Here is a 21,540-nt window from a genome sequence, read left to right as displayed (position 1 = left end):
ACCCTCAGGGGTCCTGGAACCTGTCCCCCACAGATGCAGCAGAGGATGGTGAGGGTGCTGTGGCTGCAGGGAGCACACAACAGCCCACATTGGCTTGGAGGCTGCTGGAGCTTAGGGAAGCAACATCAGGGAAGGGATTTGAAGCCACCTGAGTGTGCAGGTCCTGGCTCCTTCTCTGGACATGCCAGTCTGGCCCTGAGTGTGGGCTTCCTCTTCTGATGGCTCAAGATGTAACTCACGTCACATGTGGTGGCACACGCCTGCAATCCCATTGACTCAGGAGGCTGAGGCAGGAGGATTGCGAGTTTAAGGCCAGCCTGGGCAACCTACCAAGATTCTACCTCCAAACAGAAAGGCCAGAGGTTGGAGATGTAGCGCAGTGGTAGAAGGCCCCTGGGTTCTATCCCAGTACCAAAAAAGGAGCAACCCGCACAGCAAAGGGGGTCACATCCACACACAGCATGGTCCACTGGTGACTGTCAATTGCACAAAGAGGAAGAATGTTTCTTCCTAGATAATCCTCTCCCGGTTCACTGGCTGCATCAGGTGCATGTTAATGAACGCCAGGGATCACCATGCACCGATGGCTTGGCCTGGGCTCTGGAGCCCATCACTGGCCAAAGGGAAGGCTTGTCAGGACTGGTTTGACAGGAGGCCACCCTGGGAGCTGCAGGGCTGCTGTCAGAGAGGACAGGGCAGGAGGGGATTGGAGTGCACAGCCCAAGTCGCTCAAGACCACGCCTCCCTGACTGGGTGGGAACTACATTGTAGAAGCACAGCCCAGGACAGCTCTCCTCCCTGCGCTGAGCCAGGGAGCCACAGAGGGACGACTTTCTATGGTGGCCTGGTGGGGGAGGAATGTGGGTGGGTTCCGTGCGCCCCCTTACGCTCCTTGTGCCTTCCTTTCCAGATGCACGAGCCTTTCTACCAGTCTTTCTTCGCCTTGGCCCACACCCCGCGCTGCCTGCAGCATCTTTGCCGCTGTGCCATTCGCAGATTGTCTGGAAAAAACTGCTTTCACCTCATACCCCTGCTGCCCTTGCCCAAGTCCCTGCAAGATTACCTACTTTTGGAGCCAGAGGGTGTTTTGCACTGAAAGAGCTTTGCAACCAAGGCTGCAGGTCCTCATCTTGGCCCTTCAGGGAGGCCCTGTGGGGAAGGGAGGCCCTGTGGGGAAGGAAGAGCGCTGAGGATGGGGCACATCTGCATGGGCCTCCCGTGCCCCTCACTCCCATGTGACCAGCGGAAGACAAAGCTGCCAAGCCTCGGGTTTGCCTCAACATGGAATTGGTAATGAACATCCTTCCTGCATCTCAGGATCGCTTGTGAGGCTCACAGGACAGTGTGACTACTGCTGCACTTACTGTTGCAAAGTACCTTTCAACAAAAGCTGAACTAAAAGGCATATGTCTTAGTAAGATCTGTCCCTGACCCCTAATGAACTGGCAGCATGCCCACTGCCCCATTGCCTGTGGACCCTCGGCCTCATAGGGAAGGCCTCCTACCCCCTCCTGGAGCCTGGCCACTGGGAGTGGGTCTGTGCCCAGAACACGCCAGGCCCACCTGCGGAGAGCACTCTTGCTTCCATGACAGGGCACCTCCCAGGAGCCTGTCACTGCTAGCAAGCACACAGCAATCCAGCACTTTCCCAGGAGGACCTTAAAGGGGTGTCGAGTCAGGCTTTTGGTCCCATAGGAGTCCTTTGTCTGACACTCTCATTCAACCCCAGCAGACCCCTCTGGGAAGTAGCCTGGAATGCACAGGTCCACGGGTGTTGCCCCAGCTCAGCTGAGCCCACACAGCAAGCTCATTATCTAGGAACATGTTGACCTTGTCTTCTGTTTGCTCTTTTCCTATGCTGTGACATCTGGGGCCTTGCTGACATGAGGGACAGCCCTTCCCACTAGCTAGTCCCTAGAGACAACAGACGACTGGCCACAGAGCATCTTTTCACATGCATGCCAACCAGGCCAGAGCACACAGCCACCTTCTTTATTTGACTCTCACTAAGGGCCACTGTCCATCTGTCCTGATCACTCCAGGACCATGAACTAGACAATGAGGGACAGCTCCTATGCCCGAGAGCCACTGAAGTATTCACACTAACCAGACCTAAGCCTTGTTCCTCCCCCATCTCCTGACCAATGCTCATGCTTCCCTGCATGGCCCTGTGGCACGGTGAGCCCTCTTCTCTCGGGAACTATGAGTGATAAGCAGCTCAGTAATAGTTACTCATCTCTCAATGTATGGCCTTACTTGACCTAAAGTTTTCTATCAATACACTTGTGTGTGTGTGTGTGTGTGTGTGCGCGTGCGCGCGCTGAGGATGGAACCCAGGGCTTCCCTCATGTTGGGCAGGCACTCTGCCACTGAGCTACAGCCCCAGCCCAACACATTATATTTCAAAGCAAGAACTCTTTATGGTCATCATATGAGGATAAGCAGTGGCCCCTTTGCTTTCCAATTAAAGCCAGAGCAAGACCCCAGAGGCCAGGGCACACACTCCTACTGTCACTGTCTGGAAGCAAGTTCAGGCCCCAGGACGCAGCTATAGCTTAAGATGGGATGCTGTGTGCACCACGGGTGAGTAAAGCCCCCTGGCAAGAGGGGTCCACCCATGAGGTGGGCCACCATGAAGGAGAAGACAGGCTGAGCCTGGGTCGATGGTCACATTTTGACACACTGGACCTTCCAAGAGAGTGATAAGACAGCTTGTCATCTTCCAGCTCCTCCAGGTGACCCATCCCCATCTCCATCCCACCCTTTGATAATGGACAACTGACCTGTCCTTCAAAGGGGATATGTAAACACTGTTTCCAGACCCCAGAGGCCCCCAACCCAAGTAGATAACTCTCCCAGGACCCTCCAGGTGTCATCACTGGACCCAAAGGAGAACTTGAATGATGTCGTTGGTGCAGGAAAGTGCAGGGCATGGTGGATGGATGGCCAGAAGAAAAGGTCCCCATCCTTTGGCAGGTGGAAGGAAGCAGGGCTAGAGATGGGGGTTACAAATCAGGAGGCCCTGGGCCTCCAGAGCTAGGCTTCTGAACCTCACTGGACAGGTATAAGGAACCAGAGGGCAGGTGAACAGTTACAGTCAAAAGGTGATGCTAGAAAGATTGCTTTGTCCTGGAAGGGGATACAGTACACTGGACATTGCATAGCCCATGGTTAACAGCCTACAGATGGATTCAGAACTGTGTTTCTCCACTGAGCAGCAGAGACAGATACTGAAGTGAAACCAGCTGCAATTTGCTCTTTGCTCACCTGGAAGGCAGCTCTCACTAGCTTAGGGACTCATGAGATGAAATGGTATAAGGCAGGTCTTCTGCAGCCCCAAGTGATCTTGCTGAACTGTATCCAGCCACAGGTGTTTTTTTATACCCCCCCCCAAAAAAACTGACTAATACAATGATCATGCAAATATTTTTTCAAGACCCTGCATTCAGCTCCTTTGAAATTCACCCAGAAGTGAGACTGTCGAATCAGATGGTAGTTCCAGTTTTAGTTTTTGAGGAAACTCCATGCTGCTTTCCATGGCTGCTACCCCATTTCACAGTCCCATCAACAATGCCCCAGGGTTCTGATTTCTCTACATCCTCACCAGCTCTTGTTATTTTCTGTTTTGTTGTTTTGGTTTTCCTTTGACCTTTGTTCATTTATCTGACTAACCCAGACTAACCCTTCGTAGCAGTTTTTGCTGGGAATGGAGCCCAAGGCCTGGGGCTGGGAACTCTTCAGCAGCAAGACAGGCATGGTGGCTGCCTGCCTTCTCCTGGAGCTCTTGACCAGGTGAGCAGGACAACATGTCCTAGGGCTGCTATGAAATATGGGCTCTGTCCTCTCCAGCCAGCACCCTTGGTCATCATGGACCCATGTGTGACAGTAACAGCCATAAGCTGGCTCTCCTGGGATGAGGGGCGTCCTCTATCCCACCCCCAACTCTTCAGGAGCATGACATCACTGCTGCAAGAGAATGGCCAGGGAGGAAGCAGGCTGTGAACAGCAGTCCTCCTGGGTCCTGGTGGCTGTCCAGACGCGCTACATGCTGTCTCTGAATTATGACCATGACTGTATGGGGCAAAATGGCTTGTGCACTTGAGGCTGTCTTAGTCATCAAATGAGGTACAATTCATTCATAGTTTTGCAGAATTTAATTATTGCTAGCAACTTACTTTGTTATAGCCAAATAAATAAAATAACTGACAAAAAACAAGTTGTTTCACTGACCTGTCTAGCTATGCTCCATGCTATATTACTGGAAAGTTCTAGAATTACAGGACTTGCATAAGGAAGAGACTAAGAAGAAAGGGAAGGAAGAAGAGAAGTAGGGAGAAAGGAGATAGAGAGGGGACAAATTAGCTGAAATGAATATTGAAAAAGATATTCTATTTTAAGACTAGAATTCTCCCATTTGTATTTCCTTTCCAGTAAACAAAATTTACCCTGGCATTTACTTTTTATTTTAAAAAATCTAATTTTTTTTTACTTTCTTAGTCCACACTGAACGTCATTTTTCTTGTTGCATATATAGCATAAATTGATTCTGCGAGATCTAAATTGTTTTCTTTAATTTCACATTTAGTTTTTAATGGTACATTCACCTGGTTCAAAATTGATAAGGTAATAAAAGAGTGAATGGCCCCTTTACCTGCTGCTTCCACTAAAATGAAAAAAAAAAAAACGGCCAAGGCATGCTTTTCTTCCTACTTTTATCAAATATCTTTGATTATGACCTGCATCTTAACACAAGGATCCAAAATTACCTAAGTGAGGTTCTCCACCAACACTGTTCCTAGAGAGGTGGGCTTCTCTGGTGCACCTATCCCCAGGACAGGAGCAAATGTTCACAGCTGGACCCCCAGACTCAGGGCACAGTCCCTGGGCAGTTAGTACACGGGCTGGACACTGTGTGACATTTTAGGGTTAAAATTTCAAATGCAGCATTAGGTCTATTTTTTAGTGAATTTGTGTCAGTTTAACTTTAGGTTACTTGATAGCCATCAATTCAGCAGGTTTGGTAGAAAATCAAAGCCACTGACTCCCTAGGTATAAGGAGGATTTGCTAATCTCAGTAAGTATATAATCATCAAATTTCCAATCTCCGAAATAACCGGTTAGACCAACATGATGGGACAGGCTGTTGAAGTTTTGCAGAGAACACTTAACCCTCTACAGAAATGGTTAAAGTGCAGACTTGGAGAATGAGCTGGTCTGCTCCAGCAACTCAGCCCCCTCCTCGAAACCCTGGGCTCTGAGAAGGCCCTCGGTCACTACAATTGCAGATGCTGATTGCTTCTTACCTCTTCAGGGTAGCTCCCAGGACCAAGTGATAAACAGAGAATACTTCATCTTTTATTCCATCCCTTCAAGGATAAATTATTCCTTTAGTCCTATTTTCTATATGCCACTGGGATATTCAAAAGCCCTGGCAGTACAACTCTGATCAATGCTGTATCTTATTTCTCAGACTTAAGCATAGTTTGGCAGCATCAAAATACTTTTTAGACTCCAGGATTTATCTTGAAGTTGTTAACATCCTTCTATGTTAAAACAAAATCAATTTCATTAAATTGCTAAAATAACCCAAAGCCCTTGGGAAGATTTTAGAGGTGTGGAAATTCCTTGTCATAGAGTCCTGCAGGTGGCGCCATCAGCAAACGGTCTGACCCTCACCCTCCAACCTGCTCAGCCCAGAAAGAAGGGAGGAAGAGAAGAAAACAAGGAAGGACTTTAGCTCCCATGATAAAGGGAGAAGAGCTCTGGAAGGCCATGGAGTCATAAAGTATCATCGAGAACTGTGCTGCTATGATACAAAATTCAGTAATTAAAATATTGATTATGGAATTGCTTGCTTCCTTTGTATTAAATATGTGCATTTTATAGGCAATGTGTTTATAAATAAATATAATTTTCAGTTGACTCTTTTATGGTGTCATAATGACAGCCCGGTCCTCGTCTGTGTGTTAAACGTGTTCTTTAACAAAATCATACATTTACTGTTGCAATGTGACTGGCTGGGTGTGCAGCCTTCGTCTCATCTTCAGGAGCAGCATTTCTGCAATCCTAACACTCTGCTTAATCACTCCAATAAAAAGAGTAGATTTCTTTGTAATGCAATTTGTAAGCAATAAACATGATTGAGAATGCAGTATTTGCTGTCGACTATGTTTAGTGCAGGATTTTAATTTGGTGTGTAATTATTCATTTGGTAGGCACTTTTTTCCATTCACATTTCCTATCCATGATCTGGAGGAAGTAGGTAAGTTTGAAGAACATAGGGAAGACAGGTTTTCGTGTATTTGATGTAAGTGGTAGTTTGTTATGGAAGGAGATTTTTTTTTTATCTGCTAAAGATAGGAGGTCACATTAACGCATAATACAGACACATAAAAATGTGATTATGGTTCTAAACAGAACGCAGTAGGCTCCTAGTTAACACAATGAGATTTCTAGGAAGTGATGCATAAATTCTTCAAAAATGACACATTTCTCACGTTCTATTCCAATTAAATTACTGAGGCAGCTAACAGCGATGAGCACAAAGTACGAGGATAAAATGAGGGTTTTCTTCTTGTAACTGTATCTGTGAAAGTATATTTTTATGAGAAGCAGTTAATATTAAGCTATTATTTTTCGACTGTGCTGGAAGGGATGTCGTGAGCCTTTCCTGTCGTGCTCTCCCCAGAAGAGCCTCCTCCTTTGTCTCTTGGGTTTGCTAATGGGAGCCCTGTCTGTGGCTTCGCTGGGTACCGCCCCCACCCGGGACCTCGGAGGGAAACAGGGGTACCCAGTGTCTGTCCTTAGGGCCAGTCCAATTGCTGCCCCAGGCCCGCGGCGGCGGGACTCCGGGGCCCCCAAGTCTCATCAGTGGCACTGGGCTGGGGCGGGAGACACGGGGCTGGTACCCACTCGACCAGCGACGCGCGCGTCTCAGGCCTCGGGTCCTGAGCGCCCAGGGCCGCCCGGGGGCTTCCCAGCCCGGCAACGAGATCGCGGCTGGGGGAGGGCTCTCCCGAGGCCGGCGACTGGGGTTCAGGGCTGCTCCCCCGCGGAGGCCCCGGCAGCGCTGGGCCTCCGGAGGGTGGCGGGCGGGGGCGTCGCAAGACAAAAGGATGGGAAGCTTTAAATTCAAAAGGATGTTTTCGCAAGCCTCGCGCTGGGGTTTGAAAGGCGCTCCGAGGACGGCTGCAGAGCGATCCCAATCAGAAATGCGATTTGAAGTCCTAATGAACTTGATTGCGTGAACATTTATAATCCCCCATGGCCCTAAATGAAATCAGATACAATCAGAAGATACAGGGAAGGGAGTGTTTACGGCGACGCCGGGCAGCCGCGGGACGGGAGACGCGGCCCGGTATTGATGTCGAAATGATGGATAACGCGGGAATGGCAAATATACTATTTGTCTAATGGCTCGGCAATTAAATTCCCCTGTAAATGACCCATGCCTCATTTCATCCTAATCTATGGAATTTTGATTGAATTCGTCAGCTCTAATTGAAAAATACTGCACTTTAATGTCTGCATGGCAGTTTCGGGACGAGAGTGGTTTTAATGAGACAGTGCCCCCCTGACCCGGGAATATTTGAGACTTTTATTCGGAATTTAAAGCCAGAAGATTGCTCGACTGAGCCCCGTGATTTCTTCCCCTGTATCCACGTCCATCCATCTCCAGGCACCATTTAATAAACATGCTTCAGGATAAATGCATCCCCGACCCACGCCTCAATGGGCACCCAAGGGCGCACCCTCTCCGCATAAGTGCCGGCCAGGGCGGGAGCGGCGCTTGGGGTTGCCCTGCCCCCTGCTGTCGGGGTCTGGGCAAGGTCGCGGACCCTGGCCTATGTCTGTCCGCGGCCAAACCTAGGCGCCCTACCTGGAAGAGGAGGCCCTGCTGTCTGCGACCTATGAACCCCGAAATGAGGCCAACCCCAATGCGCTTTATATGCAAATGGAGAGACGAAGCCATCCCTGAGAAATTAGCTACTTGCTGAAGCATATTTACTAGATTGAAATGAGTTAAAAGGAAACATTTTAAGTCGTATAAACGAGATAATTGGCCCGAATTAAAACTGGGAATGTTTGCGCCTTCCAAGGGGCGGGGGAGGGGAAAGCCCGTGGAGGAGCCCGCGGTAAAAGAGCGCGTGGAAACGAAACCTGGGGTGCTGGGAGATCCTAGAACCAGGAGTGTATGGAATGTGTCCCCAGAGGGCCCTTGGCTGGAGTCCCTCCAGCAGGACCTTGATGGGCGGCCCTCTGACCTGGACTGTGCGGCCCCGCTTCCTCTCCCAGAGGAGCCGATCCCCACCGAAGCCGGGAGGGGGCGCCCTTGAGCCAGTGTCTTGAGTACGAGCGCGGAGGAGGGGAGGGAAGTGGGTGGGGTCAGCCCTGGGTCATTTGCGGGCAACTGGGTCCCGCCCAGCAGCTTCGCCCACCCCACTCCCATCCTCCCGCGGTGTTCAAAACTCCGGAGGTGGGAAAGTGTGGCTCTGAGGACACCGAAAGTGGAGGGATGCAGGAGGCCGAAGTGCACCGAGTGCTGCCCCCTACCCAAAAGAGGAATGAAAGTATTTGTCTTAATACATAAACGGAGTTTATGGTGTTTTTTTTTTAAGAAAAATATCTAAAATGACGTAAAAGCCCTCTCCCTGAGAAGGCCGTGCCTTGCGCCCTGGCAATGCAAGACTTGGTGAAGATAGCAGACAGAAAAGGGCGCTCCAAAGGCCAGGGATGGTCTCTGCGCCTCGGTCTCCGTTGGTGCTGTGGAGTGGCCGTCACCTGCCCAAGGGAGGTGTTTGGGGACCTCTGTCTTCCGGGGGGAGACGACATATATTACTAAATACCACACTCCATCCTGCTCCGCTTGGTGGCCTGAGGCGTTTCCAATGTTGGAGAGTCCTGTGCAGAGGCAGCCCACAGAGGACACTCTCCCTCCAAGCGCACGGCTTTGGTCCAGGCTGGCTCGGGCGCGCACTGCAACTCCAGGGAGGTACTGGCTTGAGGGCTCCTAATGAGCTGCCCTCCCCAGCATTCGCACTGGGCCAGGCCCCTGGCCAGGGAGCACGGCACGACCTAGTTCAGTCTCCACGACAACCGTGATATATGCACTATACTAATTATTCCCCGTGTAGGGACGAAGTCAGGCGGCTGGTGAGAGAGCTGGGATTCCCACCCATTGCGTAGATGGAACAGCAGAGGCCGGGATGGGTTCAGCTGCGCACCGAGAATCTTCAGCCCCAGATGTCGAAGATTTCTTTTCTATCTGCCTCTAGGACTGTTCAGGACGAGTTAGATCCAGGAGAACCTTAAACGGATTTTAAAGGGAGTCAGAGTGGATTTCCTACTAGCTGGTACAAAATCTGATAGTATTTCCTACACCTTGTGGAATTATGAAGGTTTGTGATGGTTTAGACGTTTAAATTTAAAAAAAAAATCTGGAAATCTTCCTTGACCAACCGTAGGCATGATCAAGATGGACGCCTCAGCACTCTGATCCCTGGAGAGGGCTGAACCTGGGGGCTGTAACCACAGAACTCTAACAGGCTCTAGAGCAGATACCATTACTTTCGTGATCCCTAGGGGGCGCTGTGCACACCCACGCTGCTTCTCAGGCTAAAGCTTAGAAATTGTGAAACCTTAAATAAAGCTGTTTCCTGCTATTCCCTCATTAATCCACCAAGATCTATGACACTTTTTATACATATATATTCTGTGTGTAAAATTTGGCTTGAGCAATAAATTATTCAGTTCACTCTATTCTAAAGGATAATTTTCCAAATAATTTCCAATATGCTGAACGAATTGAATTTGACAGTTTTTCAGTTAAAATAAAATTGAACTATAAGAAGTCACTCATTTTTTTTTTGTATGGGGCTTGAACCCAGAGGCACTTTACCACTGAGCTATATCCCCAGCCTTTTTATTTTTATTTTTTTTAAACGTTGCTGAGTCTGGCCTGGAACTTGTGATCCTCCTGCCTCAGTCTTGGAGTTGCTGGGATGGCAGGCATACAAAACCATATCCAGCTAAGAAGTCTCTTGTCTCTTAAGGTTTCTGAGGTTTTCTTATTTTGTTGTGTTTGTGGATCTGCAAGAGACTTGAGAATGGGGAAATCATAATAGCCAAGAGATAGAGCAGGAATAGTACAGTAACAGGCTCCAAAACACTTATGTTCTCGAAAAGACAGGAGGGAGGCTGAGAGGAGCAAGGAAAGGAAGGAAGGGGGAAGGATCCTAAACTCAATGAATACACCAAACACGGCCCCCTGAGAGCCAACCACCCATTGTCTGAGCCACCATGACCAAGTCCAGCTCCCTCTAAAACTTCACCTTGGTTATTGTCACATTCTTCGGGGAACAGAAGGTGTGTCTGGGTGGGTACAAACTCCATTGTTTCTGGCTTTGGTTTATTTCTCAGAGAGACCAGTGTTTCTCAGATGCCCAGGAGAAAAAGGAGGACAGCCCAAGGCAGACAGCCAGGAGGGGGCCCACCTACAAAGTCCTAGCCCCCACCCTGCTGCAGCTCTGCCACTCGGCTGGGGCCTGGTGAGACCAAACATGACACCCAAGGGAGCCCCAGGAGCAGCCTCCCCCTCTGTTGGTGCTAGTGGCTATGTCCCCTACATATTGTAATTTCCAGAGTGTGGCCGACCTCAGTGTGGGGGTGCTAGGAGCTTTGGGGAAAGGACACGGTCCACTCCCCCTGCAGGACATCCACAGTCACCGTGCAGAAAACATAATAGAGAGCAAAACTCAGATAACATCCATCATCATATGTGCATCATATGGAGAGAAAAAAATACTACTCCCTTGACACATGTACACACACATGTGCACACATGCATGCATGCATGGGTAACACGCCCCCTAGCAAAATGTATTCTATTTCCCACAAAACCCTGAAGTATCCATTAAGAATGTGTGAGGGGCAACCTTCTGTGGTTTCCTGGATTCTTGGGCTGTGATTCAGAGAACTCTCCTCCCCTCTCCTCGCCCCCAAGTTTCCTACTTGATCTTCATCCACACCAGCCAGTAATCACTAGCTGAACTCACTCTGGGGTCTTGGAGTCTTGGGTCTGTTCTAGCTTCCAGTTCTTTATTTCCTAAAGTTTGGGAAGTATAGACTGCACCCATAAGGAAGATATAATTGTTTGCAGCAAATTAATGCAGATTGAGTCCTCTGTATTTTTCCAAAGGACAAACAGAGGAAACTCAAAAGTCTTCTCTGCTTCAAAGACCAAAGAGGTCACCAATCTTAACGGTTTCTGCCAAACCATTAAGGTGAAGGGGCTGCATATTTAAGGAAGCTGAGATAGCAGGAACATTTAGATCTCAGATGAGGATCCTCTCTCGCCAGTCTGCTCAACCCCAGCTTCTCAGGCAGTGGCAGGGAATAAGGACAGAGAATGTGTCTGATGTAACTATGAAGACATTTTAGATTGTCCCACCTATGCCTCATTTCTCAAGCCTCACCACAGGGCACTGCCTCATCCCCTGTTGAGATGGTGACCATGCCCACCCTTGGAGCCCTGGCCAGGTGAGAGTCTGCAGGGGCCTGGGGTGCATCCTGGGGCTGACCTTCATTCACTGTTCTGGCACATTGGTTCTAGTTCTCCGTGGCTTTCAAGCCCCCCCCCCCAACACTCTACCTGGCCTCTCCTCCACAGCCTGCCACCTCTGTGGTTCCAGAGTAAGCACTCTTCTTTCCCTGACCCCTAACTTGGGCGCTCTGTTTAAGTGAGGTGTTCCTGTAAAGGGGCTGCCATCTATCACTCCCTGGCTTTCCTGGTGATTAGTAAGTGGACCTCCCTGTTAGCTCACACTCCTCTCTTGCTCTCTTCTTGGGAAAGTCCCTCACTCAGGGTGGTCACTCTGGGGAGCTGTCTCTGAAGGTCTCAGCTGTCCCTGGGGCAACCTCCCTCGGATTAGGTCGGTCAGTTATAGACACACTTGTCCTGAGATTTCCTCATGAGCCTATTTTGTGAGTCAACTTTGTGTGTGTCCTTGGGAATTCTTCTTGAGGGCATTTGTTAGGCTGACGGAGACCCTTCGAATTTTCCCTTCCCATTTGACCAACTTCTCTCCTTCCCATTCACACCTGATGCACGGCCCCTGTCTTTGACTTATTTTCTGGGTTGCATTTTGTCATGGGAGGAGGCCAACAACCAAGTGAATAGGGACCTCGCTTTGCAGGAATTTCTCTGGGAAGAAGACAGAGTTCCTTCTAACAGCAATTACTGCTTCTTGTTTCTTCCGCAGAAGTTAAAAAGTCCCAACTGGTGCCCCTGATGCGCAGGGCTACTGATCCAAATATCCTCTTGCCCGATCCAAGGGTTAAAAGGATGCACTCCTGGAAAACTGCGTCCTCTTTAAAAGACAACGCCCCTGCATGGGGTCGAGGCCCTCTGGGGCAGCAGCTGGGTCCTGGTTGGGGGGGGGGAGCCTAGGGAGGTGTCAGCCGCCTGGAGAGATGCTCTCTGGACCCAGACGGGCCTCACCCTGGACACTGGCGAGAGGTGGAAGCCGGAGGGCTCGCAGCTGGGCTCTGGCCCTCCCTCGCTGGGTCCAGCCCGGGTCCATCACGTCGTGCCCGCCGCCTCCTGGAATAAGGCAGGAAGGATGCAGCGGACTGGAGTTCCCCAGGAGAGCTGCCGCGCTGTGGTCCCCAGGGAGCCTAGCCCGGGCCAGAGCACCCTCTCACCCCTCGGTGCCCTCTGCGCGCCTCCCGGGCCGCGGTTCACGCGGCCCCAGGATTAGCATCTCTGTGAAGTCCCGCACACAATGCCTGCCATGCGGGAGATGAAAGCGGGGAGCCGGGTGGCGGGGGGCACGTTTGAAGTCCCCTAAGGTGGGGCCGCGGGAATCCGAGGGAGCAGATGGTAGGAGATAAACCAGGTGAGACGCTCCCGGCGGCCCGCGCCTCCCTCCCAGCGCCCGAATCTGGGGTTCCCTGACGATGTGGCCTCCCAGGTCCCGAGCCAGCTGGACGGAAGTGAACGCCAACCCTGCGACACCTCCGACCTTTAGCCAGCGCCCTCACTGCCCCTCTTCGCCCCCCTCAGGCCTCACCCCAGGGAAGCGCAGCCTTAGGCCTCCGCCTGGCTCTCCCTTCTCTCCTGCTGGAGCCCGCGGGTGGGCAAACTGCGCCTGGACCCTCTCCCTTGGCCCTCGGGGTGCTCCTGGGGAGACGCGCCCCGAGCGTCAGCTGGAGATTCCAGGGCGAGGGGTGGGTGATCTGTTGAGGCGGGTTTCACTAACTCCCAGCCCCAACTATCAGGGCTGCTCCGAAAAAGAACTGGAACCCCAAACTGTGCCCTCGAACGCCTTGGCCGTGGCTCTGGAAGCCCAGCCCCGCGTGGGGTGTGCCCGGCTCCACGAGCTCGCAGCTTGCGCCTGTGCGCGGTCGGGCGGCGGCTCTGAGTGGGCAACTCGCACAGCCGCGCGCGCCCCCGGACCAGCTCCCACGAGGGCTCACCCCGCGGGCCACCTGGGTGTGCCTCTGCCTGTCCCTCCGCGCTGCGGGAGCAGCGCAGGTGTGAAGGGTCACATTTCTCGGTCTTCAGGCTGGCGGAGAACATTTTCCGACTCCCCGGAGAAAAACTCTGGAGAAAAAAAAAAGGAAAAAAAAAAAGCGCCCTCCCCTTCATGTTTCTGGCAGTTGTTTTGTTTCTGCTACTTTGAGGGTGGGGACAAAAAGCAAAGTTTCTACATAAGAATGTCAAGGCACACACAGTCCCGCAAAGTGTTTCTTCTTCAGGGCGCTTTAGAGAAACCCCCTGTCCCGCTTTCTGCATGGTCAAGGAGCAGAATAAAGAAGCCAAAGACTTTTATTTTATACACCACTTGATCTTTGCTTGGGAAACTCTATTAATTGAATGGGCTTGCCTTTTTTGCCAGTCCCCTTTATCATTATTTATGGGCTTTAAATTGTTTAAAGTTCCCTTGACGTTCAATTTACAAGTTTGGGGACTTTTTTTGTTCCGCCTTTTGTCCTGGAGAAAGACATCGTGTTGGAAGTGCTTTGAAAAGCCAAACATGAGAGGTTGGCAATGAAAGGGAAGCGGGCGAGATCCCTTTTAATTCCGTCCTGTTGGTGAATGGCTCTTTTACATAATTGCAGGAGCTATTTCAAAGCCAGCCAAGGGCTGACTTCACTTAGAACCACATGGAGTCTATTTTGGGCTTTCAGATTAAAAAAAAAAAAAGCTGAATAAAATAGTTTAAAAAGATGAGGCTTCAATGCTTTCTGCTACTTGCAAATTGGTGTGTCTGATGGGGAATTTTACACAAGCACCCCTTTGTAAGTGCGTCTTGGGCTTGGAGGCACTATTCTGGGTTAGCTGGGTGTGAATCCCAATTGCCCTTCCATAAATAAAACCCATCCCAAGTTATTTCCCAACTATTGCCAGGAGCAAGAGCTGGGGCAATGACCGAATGATCAGGCCACTCAAAATCCCTATAAATAAAAACAACTCGGTTGCCCGAGAAACTAGCCTATGTCCTGGGTCTGTGCGGCTGGCGACGAGACCAGCCAGCGAGGCCCGTAGGTTTCCACGCGTCCTCAGAGACTCGGGGTGCCCAAACTGCCGCTGGAAGCGCTGCTCCTCCTCCTGCCTGGGCTTGACAGGCCAACGCAAGTTTGCTGCATGAATATTCATTTACTTGTGCGTTTTATATTTTACACTCAGCCTTCATACACCTGCATGCAAACGCTGACTGGGGCAGCCGCGAACCAGGAAGCCATCCTAATTACCATCATTTCTCCTGAACGTCTAAGCCGCATTTTCAGTGGTTTAATAAGATCCTGATATTAGCTTGACACCAGCGGAGTAAAGTGCCCTGGGTCTGGGCCATCTTCATCTGCGATGGAGATTTCAGGGAGAAAAAGTTCCCAGAACTTAACTGGAGCCGAGAACCCTGCTCTCTCTCCGGGCAAGTCCAGCCTTTTTCTTAATTGAAGGGGGGCGGGGCTCTCCTAGCAAACTTGCGAAGATCTCTGCTGGGTGGTTTTCCCGCGCAGCCTGGGCCGAGCTCTGCCGCGCAGGACTCTGCAGTTTGAGGTAGTTACAAGCTAAGTAGGTAGGAATCCGAAGGAGGGACAAGCCGTGTACCTGTGGCTCCCGGCCCATAAATCTCTCCCAGGAACAGAGGTCTCTAAAGGCTTTTGTTACCCACAGTCCCCACACTCTGAATGTTTTGCAGGTAGCTGAGGTGCCTCGAATGAATCCAGTTAATCACGCCGAGACACAGGGATTCTTTTATGACAGGGACAATCGTTTTCTAAGCAGTTAAGCATTAGATGAGAAAATATTACTGCCTTGCACTCGAGAATAGCATACTAGTAAATAAAATTCATATTGATGAGAATTATCTGAACTCACTAATAAAAGATTAGTATTATAACCCCTGCAGTCAATACTTTTCATGGCAATTTATAGATGCAAATAATATGCCATCAAATTACTTCAAGTATAGCTATAATTCAACGGACCTAAATCTTATTGCTGAACTTTAAATGTGGAATCATCACCAAAATAATCAGAGGAATACCTGTCCCTCTGGAAGTCATCAGGTAATGGAAGCCCCTAGAACAATACCTTTGCCCCAAGTAGCAAAGTGGCTGGCAAACCTGCCTAGGTCAGATGCCTAACAGCTTACACAGATACAGCAGTGGCCGGTGGAGTAGGAGAAGGGACCCCGCTGTAGCAAGTAAATCAAGGAAACGTTTATTCTTAGTATTCGAAAACAAGGTAATGGCACTCGAGACTGTAACCATCTCCTAATGAGAGGGAGCATTTATTATTCTCATGCAGAAACCAGCCTTTTGCCCTGGGCTGCGATCTTTTTCCTTTTTCTTCTTTTGTGGAAATGGAGAGACCCCACGACACCTCCTTCCCCGTGGACCCCAATGGGAATTAATCTCCCCTCACGCTGCCTAGGCCACCACGGGTCTGGCCGTGAAGTGAGGGGAGGCAACACAGGCAGCGTCCTAATGAATTCCTTTCAAGCCGCCTGCTGCCGGAGCCATCTATTACTGCGGCCTGGAGTGGAGAAACGCGCTGGAGACGTCTTTGTCCGGGTGACGGTGAGGAGGGGAGAGGAGGGTAGGAGGAGGGTGGCTGGCAGCCCCGCCGGCGAGTTTTCTCAGCACCCCAGGGCGCCGAGGACGCACCCTCCGGTCTTACCTCCTGGGCCTGACGGGTGGGCAAAGGCTCTCGGGCCAGACTCCTGGCTGAGGAAATGGACTGGGATTAAGACGTCCCAGGGGTGGGGGTGCTTGGGGTTACAGCGAAAGAAAGAGCAAGAACGAGAAAGAAGAGCTTCAAAGAATCGGGTCGATAAATTCATAAAGATCGATTTATCTTTATCTCCCAATTAAATGTGCTTGTAAGTGATACATAACACACGTCCAACACGGGCCAATTCCCCACCACTAGCTCCTCGGCGTGAGCTGGTTTTTAATGACCAATGTAACAATGCCCTCCTCTCCTCCCTGGCCGGGTGCTGTGGGCAATTCGGGTAGGACGTCTAGACCCAGGAAGTTGAAACCGAGGCCCTGGAGATGCGTGGAAGCCCTGCGCGCGCGGTACTGCGTTTTGCACGGTCTGCCCCTGCCACGAAATGATTCCTTTCTAAAAGGGAACAGGAGAGCTGAAAAGTTTGTTTTAACATAAAGGAGGAGATAAGAACATCCCAAGTCCTCCCTACCCCCTCAATCCCCAAATTCCAGTGTCTTTACCATTGTCGAAACGGGGAAATATCTTGAGGGAATCAGCTTCATCCTGCAGTCGAAGGGGAATCGCGTGCCCTCGAGTCCTCTCGCTGGAAACCGGGCGGCGGCGCCAGGGTGAGCGCTCCCTCCGTTCCCAACGTGCTTAATTAGCGCCTATTTACAAAACGCAGCTTTTATTTGAGCAAACATCATAAAGCTTTCATCAGGATAATCTCACGTTATACAATCCGGGGGCATAGCAACTCCCCCTTCCTCCCTCCCCGAGGATGGAGCAGATAAAGGACTCGCTTTATTATCATAATTATCGTGGTTGTTATTTTGGTGCGCGCTGGCAAAGTGGGTAAATAGGTGCGATGATTAAGAATGTCATGAAAAATGAGAAGGGATCGTTCACGGGAGGACCCAGCTCCGAATAGGGGACCAGCAGCCTCCCCTCCCCGCAGGAGTGTAGGGATGCAGCTAGCAACTCGGCAGGTTCCCAGCAGCAGGCGGGGCTGACAGTTCCTGGCCCGCGCGCCCTGGGGGTGGATCTGCAGGGGTAAGACCCTCCCCCTAAATCCAAGAACCTTGTCCGAACCCCAGGTTCAGCCGGAGCACCAGAGACAAGGTGAGCCTCAGGATTGTTCCACTGCAAATATAAGAGGAAATAAAACGCTCTCGGCCCATCCATGGCGGGTGAGAGCAAGGAAGGCGCCTTTTGAAGCGGCCTTAACACGGCTTCAGGGCCCTAGGGTGTGAGCCTGGGTACCAACGGCCCCTCTCAAGTTTGCTCTGCGCGATCCCGGCGCTAGGGATCCTGCTTTCTGGCTCAAGCGCTCCGACGGTGGCGCCCGCAGCTAGCTCTCCGCCAGCCAGGAAGGAGGGGCGGAGTCTGATTCGCCCCGCCCACGCCCTGCTCAGCCAATGGGGGACGGCGCCTGGCCCCACGTGAGGCGGGATCTGCTGGGCAGCAGGCAAAATGTGAATGAGAAAGAGGAGCGCGATTTAAAGGTGCTGGCGGCGCCCGCCAGAGACAAGTGCGCCGGCTTCCCGCGCTCCCCAGCGGCCCGCGGGAGGCGACGAACTGCGGGAAGGACAAACGGACGCACCGACGGCTGCTAGTTGGGCAAAGAGCCGCAGACGTGAAGCTCTCGGACTCCTACCGACTCGCAGCGGGCAGCGGCTCCAAAGAGCCCGCAGGACCGGAGCGCCCTCTCCAAACGCCGGCGCACAGCCTCACCCCACGCACCTCCCGCGCCCGCGCCCGCCGGTCATGCAGTGGACCCAGGACTGAGTGGCCGCGGAGTCTGCTCTCCGGGTCCCGCTTGGCGCCTTCCCGGCGCTCCGGGTAGTGCTCGCGTCGTCTGGTGGGCTTCCCGGCAGCGGCGCGGCGCGGGGACTTTTCGTCTCTCCCTGGCCTCTCCCCAGCGCGTCTATGAGCGCAGCGTTCCCGCCGTCGCTGATGATGATGCAGCGCCCGCTGGGGAGTAGCACCGCCTTCAGCATAGACTCGCTGATCGGCAGTCCGCCGCAGCCCAGCCCCGGCCATTTCGTCTACACCGGCTACCCCATGTTCATGCCCTACCGGCCGGTGGTGCTGCCGCCGCCGCCGCCGCCGCCGCCCGCGCTGCCCCAGGCCGCGCTGCAGCCCGCGTTGCCGCCCGCTCACCCTCATCACCAGATCCCCAGCCTGCCCACCGGCTTCTGCTCCAGCCTGGCGCAGGGCATGGCGCTCACCTCTACGCTCATGGCCACGCTGCCGGGTGGCTTCTCCGCGTCGCCCCAGCATCAGGAGGCGGCGGCCGCCCGCAAGTTCGCGCCTCAGCCTCTGCCCGGCGGCGGCAACTTCGACAAGGCGGAGGCGCTGCAAGCCGACACCGAGGACGGCAAAGGCTTCCTCTCCAAGGAGGGCTCGCTGCTCGCCTTCTCCGCTGCCGAGGCGGTGCAGGCATCTCTCGGTGAGTGTGAGGCGCGCGCAGCCGGAACGTGGGGACGCGAGGACAGGGGGCGGGCCAGCTCCAGCCCCCCGGGGAACCTGGGGGCTACACCATGCCCCCGCCTGACCCCGGCTGCCGCGTAAGGCCACGCAAAAACTCAACAAGCAGGATCTCTGGGGAAGGGGCATTTAGCGCTCTCCCCCACCCACAGCCAGCTGCTGCTTGGGGCTGCATATTGGTCTGCGCATTGAGCCCAGTCCACTCCAACTCCACGAGGACCTGGGGTCCCGGGTTGATTGAAGCCTTAAGGAGATGCCGGTGGGCAGTGCGTCTCATCTGCGCATTTGTCCAGGGGCGCTCAGACTTATTAAACCCTTTCACTGGGCTGCTGCTTGCCTCGGAGACCCGAATTCTTGGGAGACTTGTGTGTGTGTGTGTGTGTGTGTGTGTGTGTGTGTGTGTGTGTGTGTGTTGAGCTGTCTGGTGGGAACTTCTCCTAAGGCTATGAAACATCCCTATGACAAACATTACTATCGTCTCAAAAAAGACAAGGTCTGGCTTTGCTCCAGCCTCCACCCTGGCTCCAGCTGCGATGAAATTGAGATTCGCTAGATTTTCACTGTGCTGGGGGTGGAGGCAGGATGGATGTGAACCACCCCCCCCCCCAAGTCCTCATCCATCCCTGATTCCCCCCCCCCTGACAATTGGGACCCTCTCTTGGGCCTCATGCGCCCTGCTACTCTCCTTAAGCTGACCGAGGCTGGGAGTGTGTGCAGGAGGCTGGCGGCCCCTTGAGTGATGGTTCTGGGCAAAGGGCCGTCGCCTATGCTGTCTCCTCCTCTCCTTTGAGCTTTCTCACGCTCCCCCCTCCTTCTCTACTCCTCAAAGGCCAGGAAATCACAATGTGTTAATGTCATAGAAAGACAATCCGCAAAGGGGTGGGGGATGCCCAAGTGACGGTGGGAAGGGGAAAGGAAGGCCAGTGTGCGAAATGTAATAAAACGCCGTTTGGTTTTGCTTTCAGTCGGTGCTGTCCGAGGGCAAGGGAAAGACGAGTCAAAGGTGGAAGATGACCCGAAGGGCAAGGAAGAGAGCTTCTCGCTGGAGAGCGATGTGGACTACAGCTCGGATGACAATCTGACTGGCCAGGCCGCTCACAAGGAGGAAGACCCAGGCCACGCACTGGAGGAGACCCCGCCAAGCGGCAGTGCGGCAGGCAGCACCACGTCCACGGGCAAGAACCGGCGGCGGCGGACGGCCTTCACCAGCGAGCAGCTGCTGGAGCTGGAGAAGGAGTTCCACTGCAAAAAGTACCTCTCCCTGACGGAGCGTTCGCAGATCGCCCACGCCCTCAAACTCAGCGAGGTGCAGGTGAAAATCTGGTTCCAGAACCGCCGAGCCAAGTGGAAACGGGTGAAGGCGGGCAATGCTAACTCCAAGACGGGGGAGCCCTCCAGGAACCCCAAGATTGTCGTCCCCATCCCTGTCCATGTCAGCAGATTCGCTATTAGAAGTCAGCATCAGCAGCTGGAGCAGGCCCGACCCTGAGGGCCCAGCCACGGCTGGCAGCCTTGGAGAAGACCCAGCACCCGAGGGAACCCATGGTGGACTCCACTGTGTGTGAAGCGAAACTCAAAATCTTCCCAGACGTGGACATCCCAAGCAAATCGAGAATATATCCATTAAACAGGCTTAAAAGACTGCTTTTGAAGGGGCTACAGCCACACCTGAAGATACACTAAATATTTATTATACTATCCTACTTTGTACATAGATATCTATATAAACTGGATCTCAGCTGCAGTATTTTGAAAGTTATAGGACCAAATTACCTAGTAATATTCTCCATTCACATTCCAGAAGAAACCAAACCCTCTGCTGTAACCTGCCGCGCTCAGCAGCCATCTTTCCATACTTTTCCAAAGGTAAACATGAAACACAAGAACCGACACTGGGGCTTAAACTTATTTTTGTTTCTATTCTGGCTTTTTGAGTTGACCGCAAAGCAGAGAGTGTTGGGCAGCCTGGAATTTGCTTTGCTTTCCTTTCCTTTGCTTTGCTTTGCCTGGCTTTCTTTCTTGGGGTTGCTTATCCTATCTGAGCCATGTCTGAAGCGCGTCTCCGTTGTGTTTAATTTATTTCAATGTAGTTTATTTTCTTATAAGTTATGACATTTAAACAATCTCAGTCTTGTGAATAATAAAAAGGAACAAGGAAAAAAATCAATCCTTGGGCCTCATAAATGTGTCCAGAATTTGTTCCAAGGGCTCTCTGCAAGGGTGTGGCCGAGCAACTGGTCTGGGGCCCTTACTGGATAAACCCCCAGGTCCAGCTGTCCTAAGGCCCATGGGCATGATTCATGCAGCACCGTACCAGGTCTTGAAAAGGAGGCAAGAGCTCCAATGGGATTATGAATTTCAGAAAACCCAATTCTACCTTAGATATTTAGCATGTCCTCTTCTGCCCAGCCTAATCAATACCTAGGGAGCCAGAGGCGAGGGTGCCTAGAAGAGGGAAAGCGAGTGTGGGTGATGGTGCACAAACTGCGGGTGCTCCAAATCGGCTACAGCCAGGGAAGAAACACGTTTCCTTAAACATCCTGGTCCCGAAAAGCAGCGGTGCTTGCTCGCCAGCAGCGCCGAAGGTCCATAAATCAGTCTTCAGGCATTATCTTCCGACAGGAGCAGGAACCCAGCAAGCCAAGCCGCTTCCCGGCAGCGCTCGGCTCGGAGGCGGAGGCGGGCGCTGAGCTCCGGCGGGCCGGGAACCTCCCCCTCCGGGCGGGGTCGGAGGGGCGGGCCCGGACCACCGCCCCACCCCACGGCGCCGGGGCAGTCAGTACTACACCAGGGGAAGAGGAGAGGAGCGCGGAGAGTTGGGGATCCGTCCG

At 52.4% G+C, this 21,540-nt stretch overlaps 2 protein-coding genes and 1 long non-coding RNA gene across 4 annotated transcripts in view; 2 read left to right on the top strand and 1 right to left on the bottom strand.

The window, feature by feature from the left end:
- Asb18 (ankyrin repeat and SOCS box containing 18) overlaps positions 1 to 5,928 on the top strand; it is a 62,943-nt gene extending 57,015 nt beyond the window's left edge. Inside the window, exon 6 of the mRNA XM_078018293.1 lies at positions 911 to 5,928. Coding sequence (XP_077874419.1) covers positions 911 to 1,096 — 186 coding nt within the window. The 3' untranslated portion in view covers positions 1,097 to 5,928. The remainder of the gene's footprint in view (positions 1 to 910) is intronic.
- Positions 5,929 to 15,561: 9,633 nt separating this feature from the next.
- On the bottom strand, positions 15,562 to 17,596 carry LOC120883725 (uncharacterized). 2 transcript variants are annotated; one of them, XR_005725921.2, is made up of 3 exons: positions 17,301 to 17,596; positions 16,741 to 16,887; positions 15,562 to 16,633 (listed from the first exon to the last, which is right to left on the bottom strand). It is a non-coding gene; the product is annotated as an uncharacterized LOC120883725 (long non-coding RNA). The 2 variants fall into 2 exon arrangements; XR_005725919.2 differs by having other exon boundaries at positions 17,312 to 17,595.
- Gbx2 (gastrulation brain homeobox 2) lies at positions 17,480 to 20,876 on the top strand. The gene is made up of 2 exons (XM_005326396.5): positions 17,480 to 18,671; positions 19,675 to 20,876. Exons 1-2 carry the CDS (start codon positions 18,149 to 18,151, stop codon positions 20,196 to 20,198), a joined length of 1,047 nt encoding a protein of 348 aa, XP_005326453.1. The 5' UTR covers positions 17,480 to 18,148; the 3' UTR covers positions 20,199 to 20,876.
- Positions 20,877 to 21,540: the final 664 nt, after the last annotated feature.

Source organism: Ictidomys tridecemlineatus, chromosome 7 (genome assembly GCF_052094955.1).
Source record: "Ictidomys tridecemlineatus isolate mIctTri1 chromosome 7, mIctTri1.hap1, whole genome shotgun sequence".
NCBI classification, from domain to species: domain Eukaryota; kingdom Metazoa; phylum Chordata; class Mammalia; order Rodentia; family Sciuridae; genus Ictidomys; species Ictidomys tridecemlineatus.
Note: the sequence above shows the minus strand (reverse complement) of the source record. Positions and strands in the feature narration are given on the sequence as shown.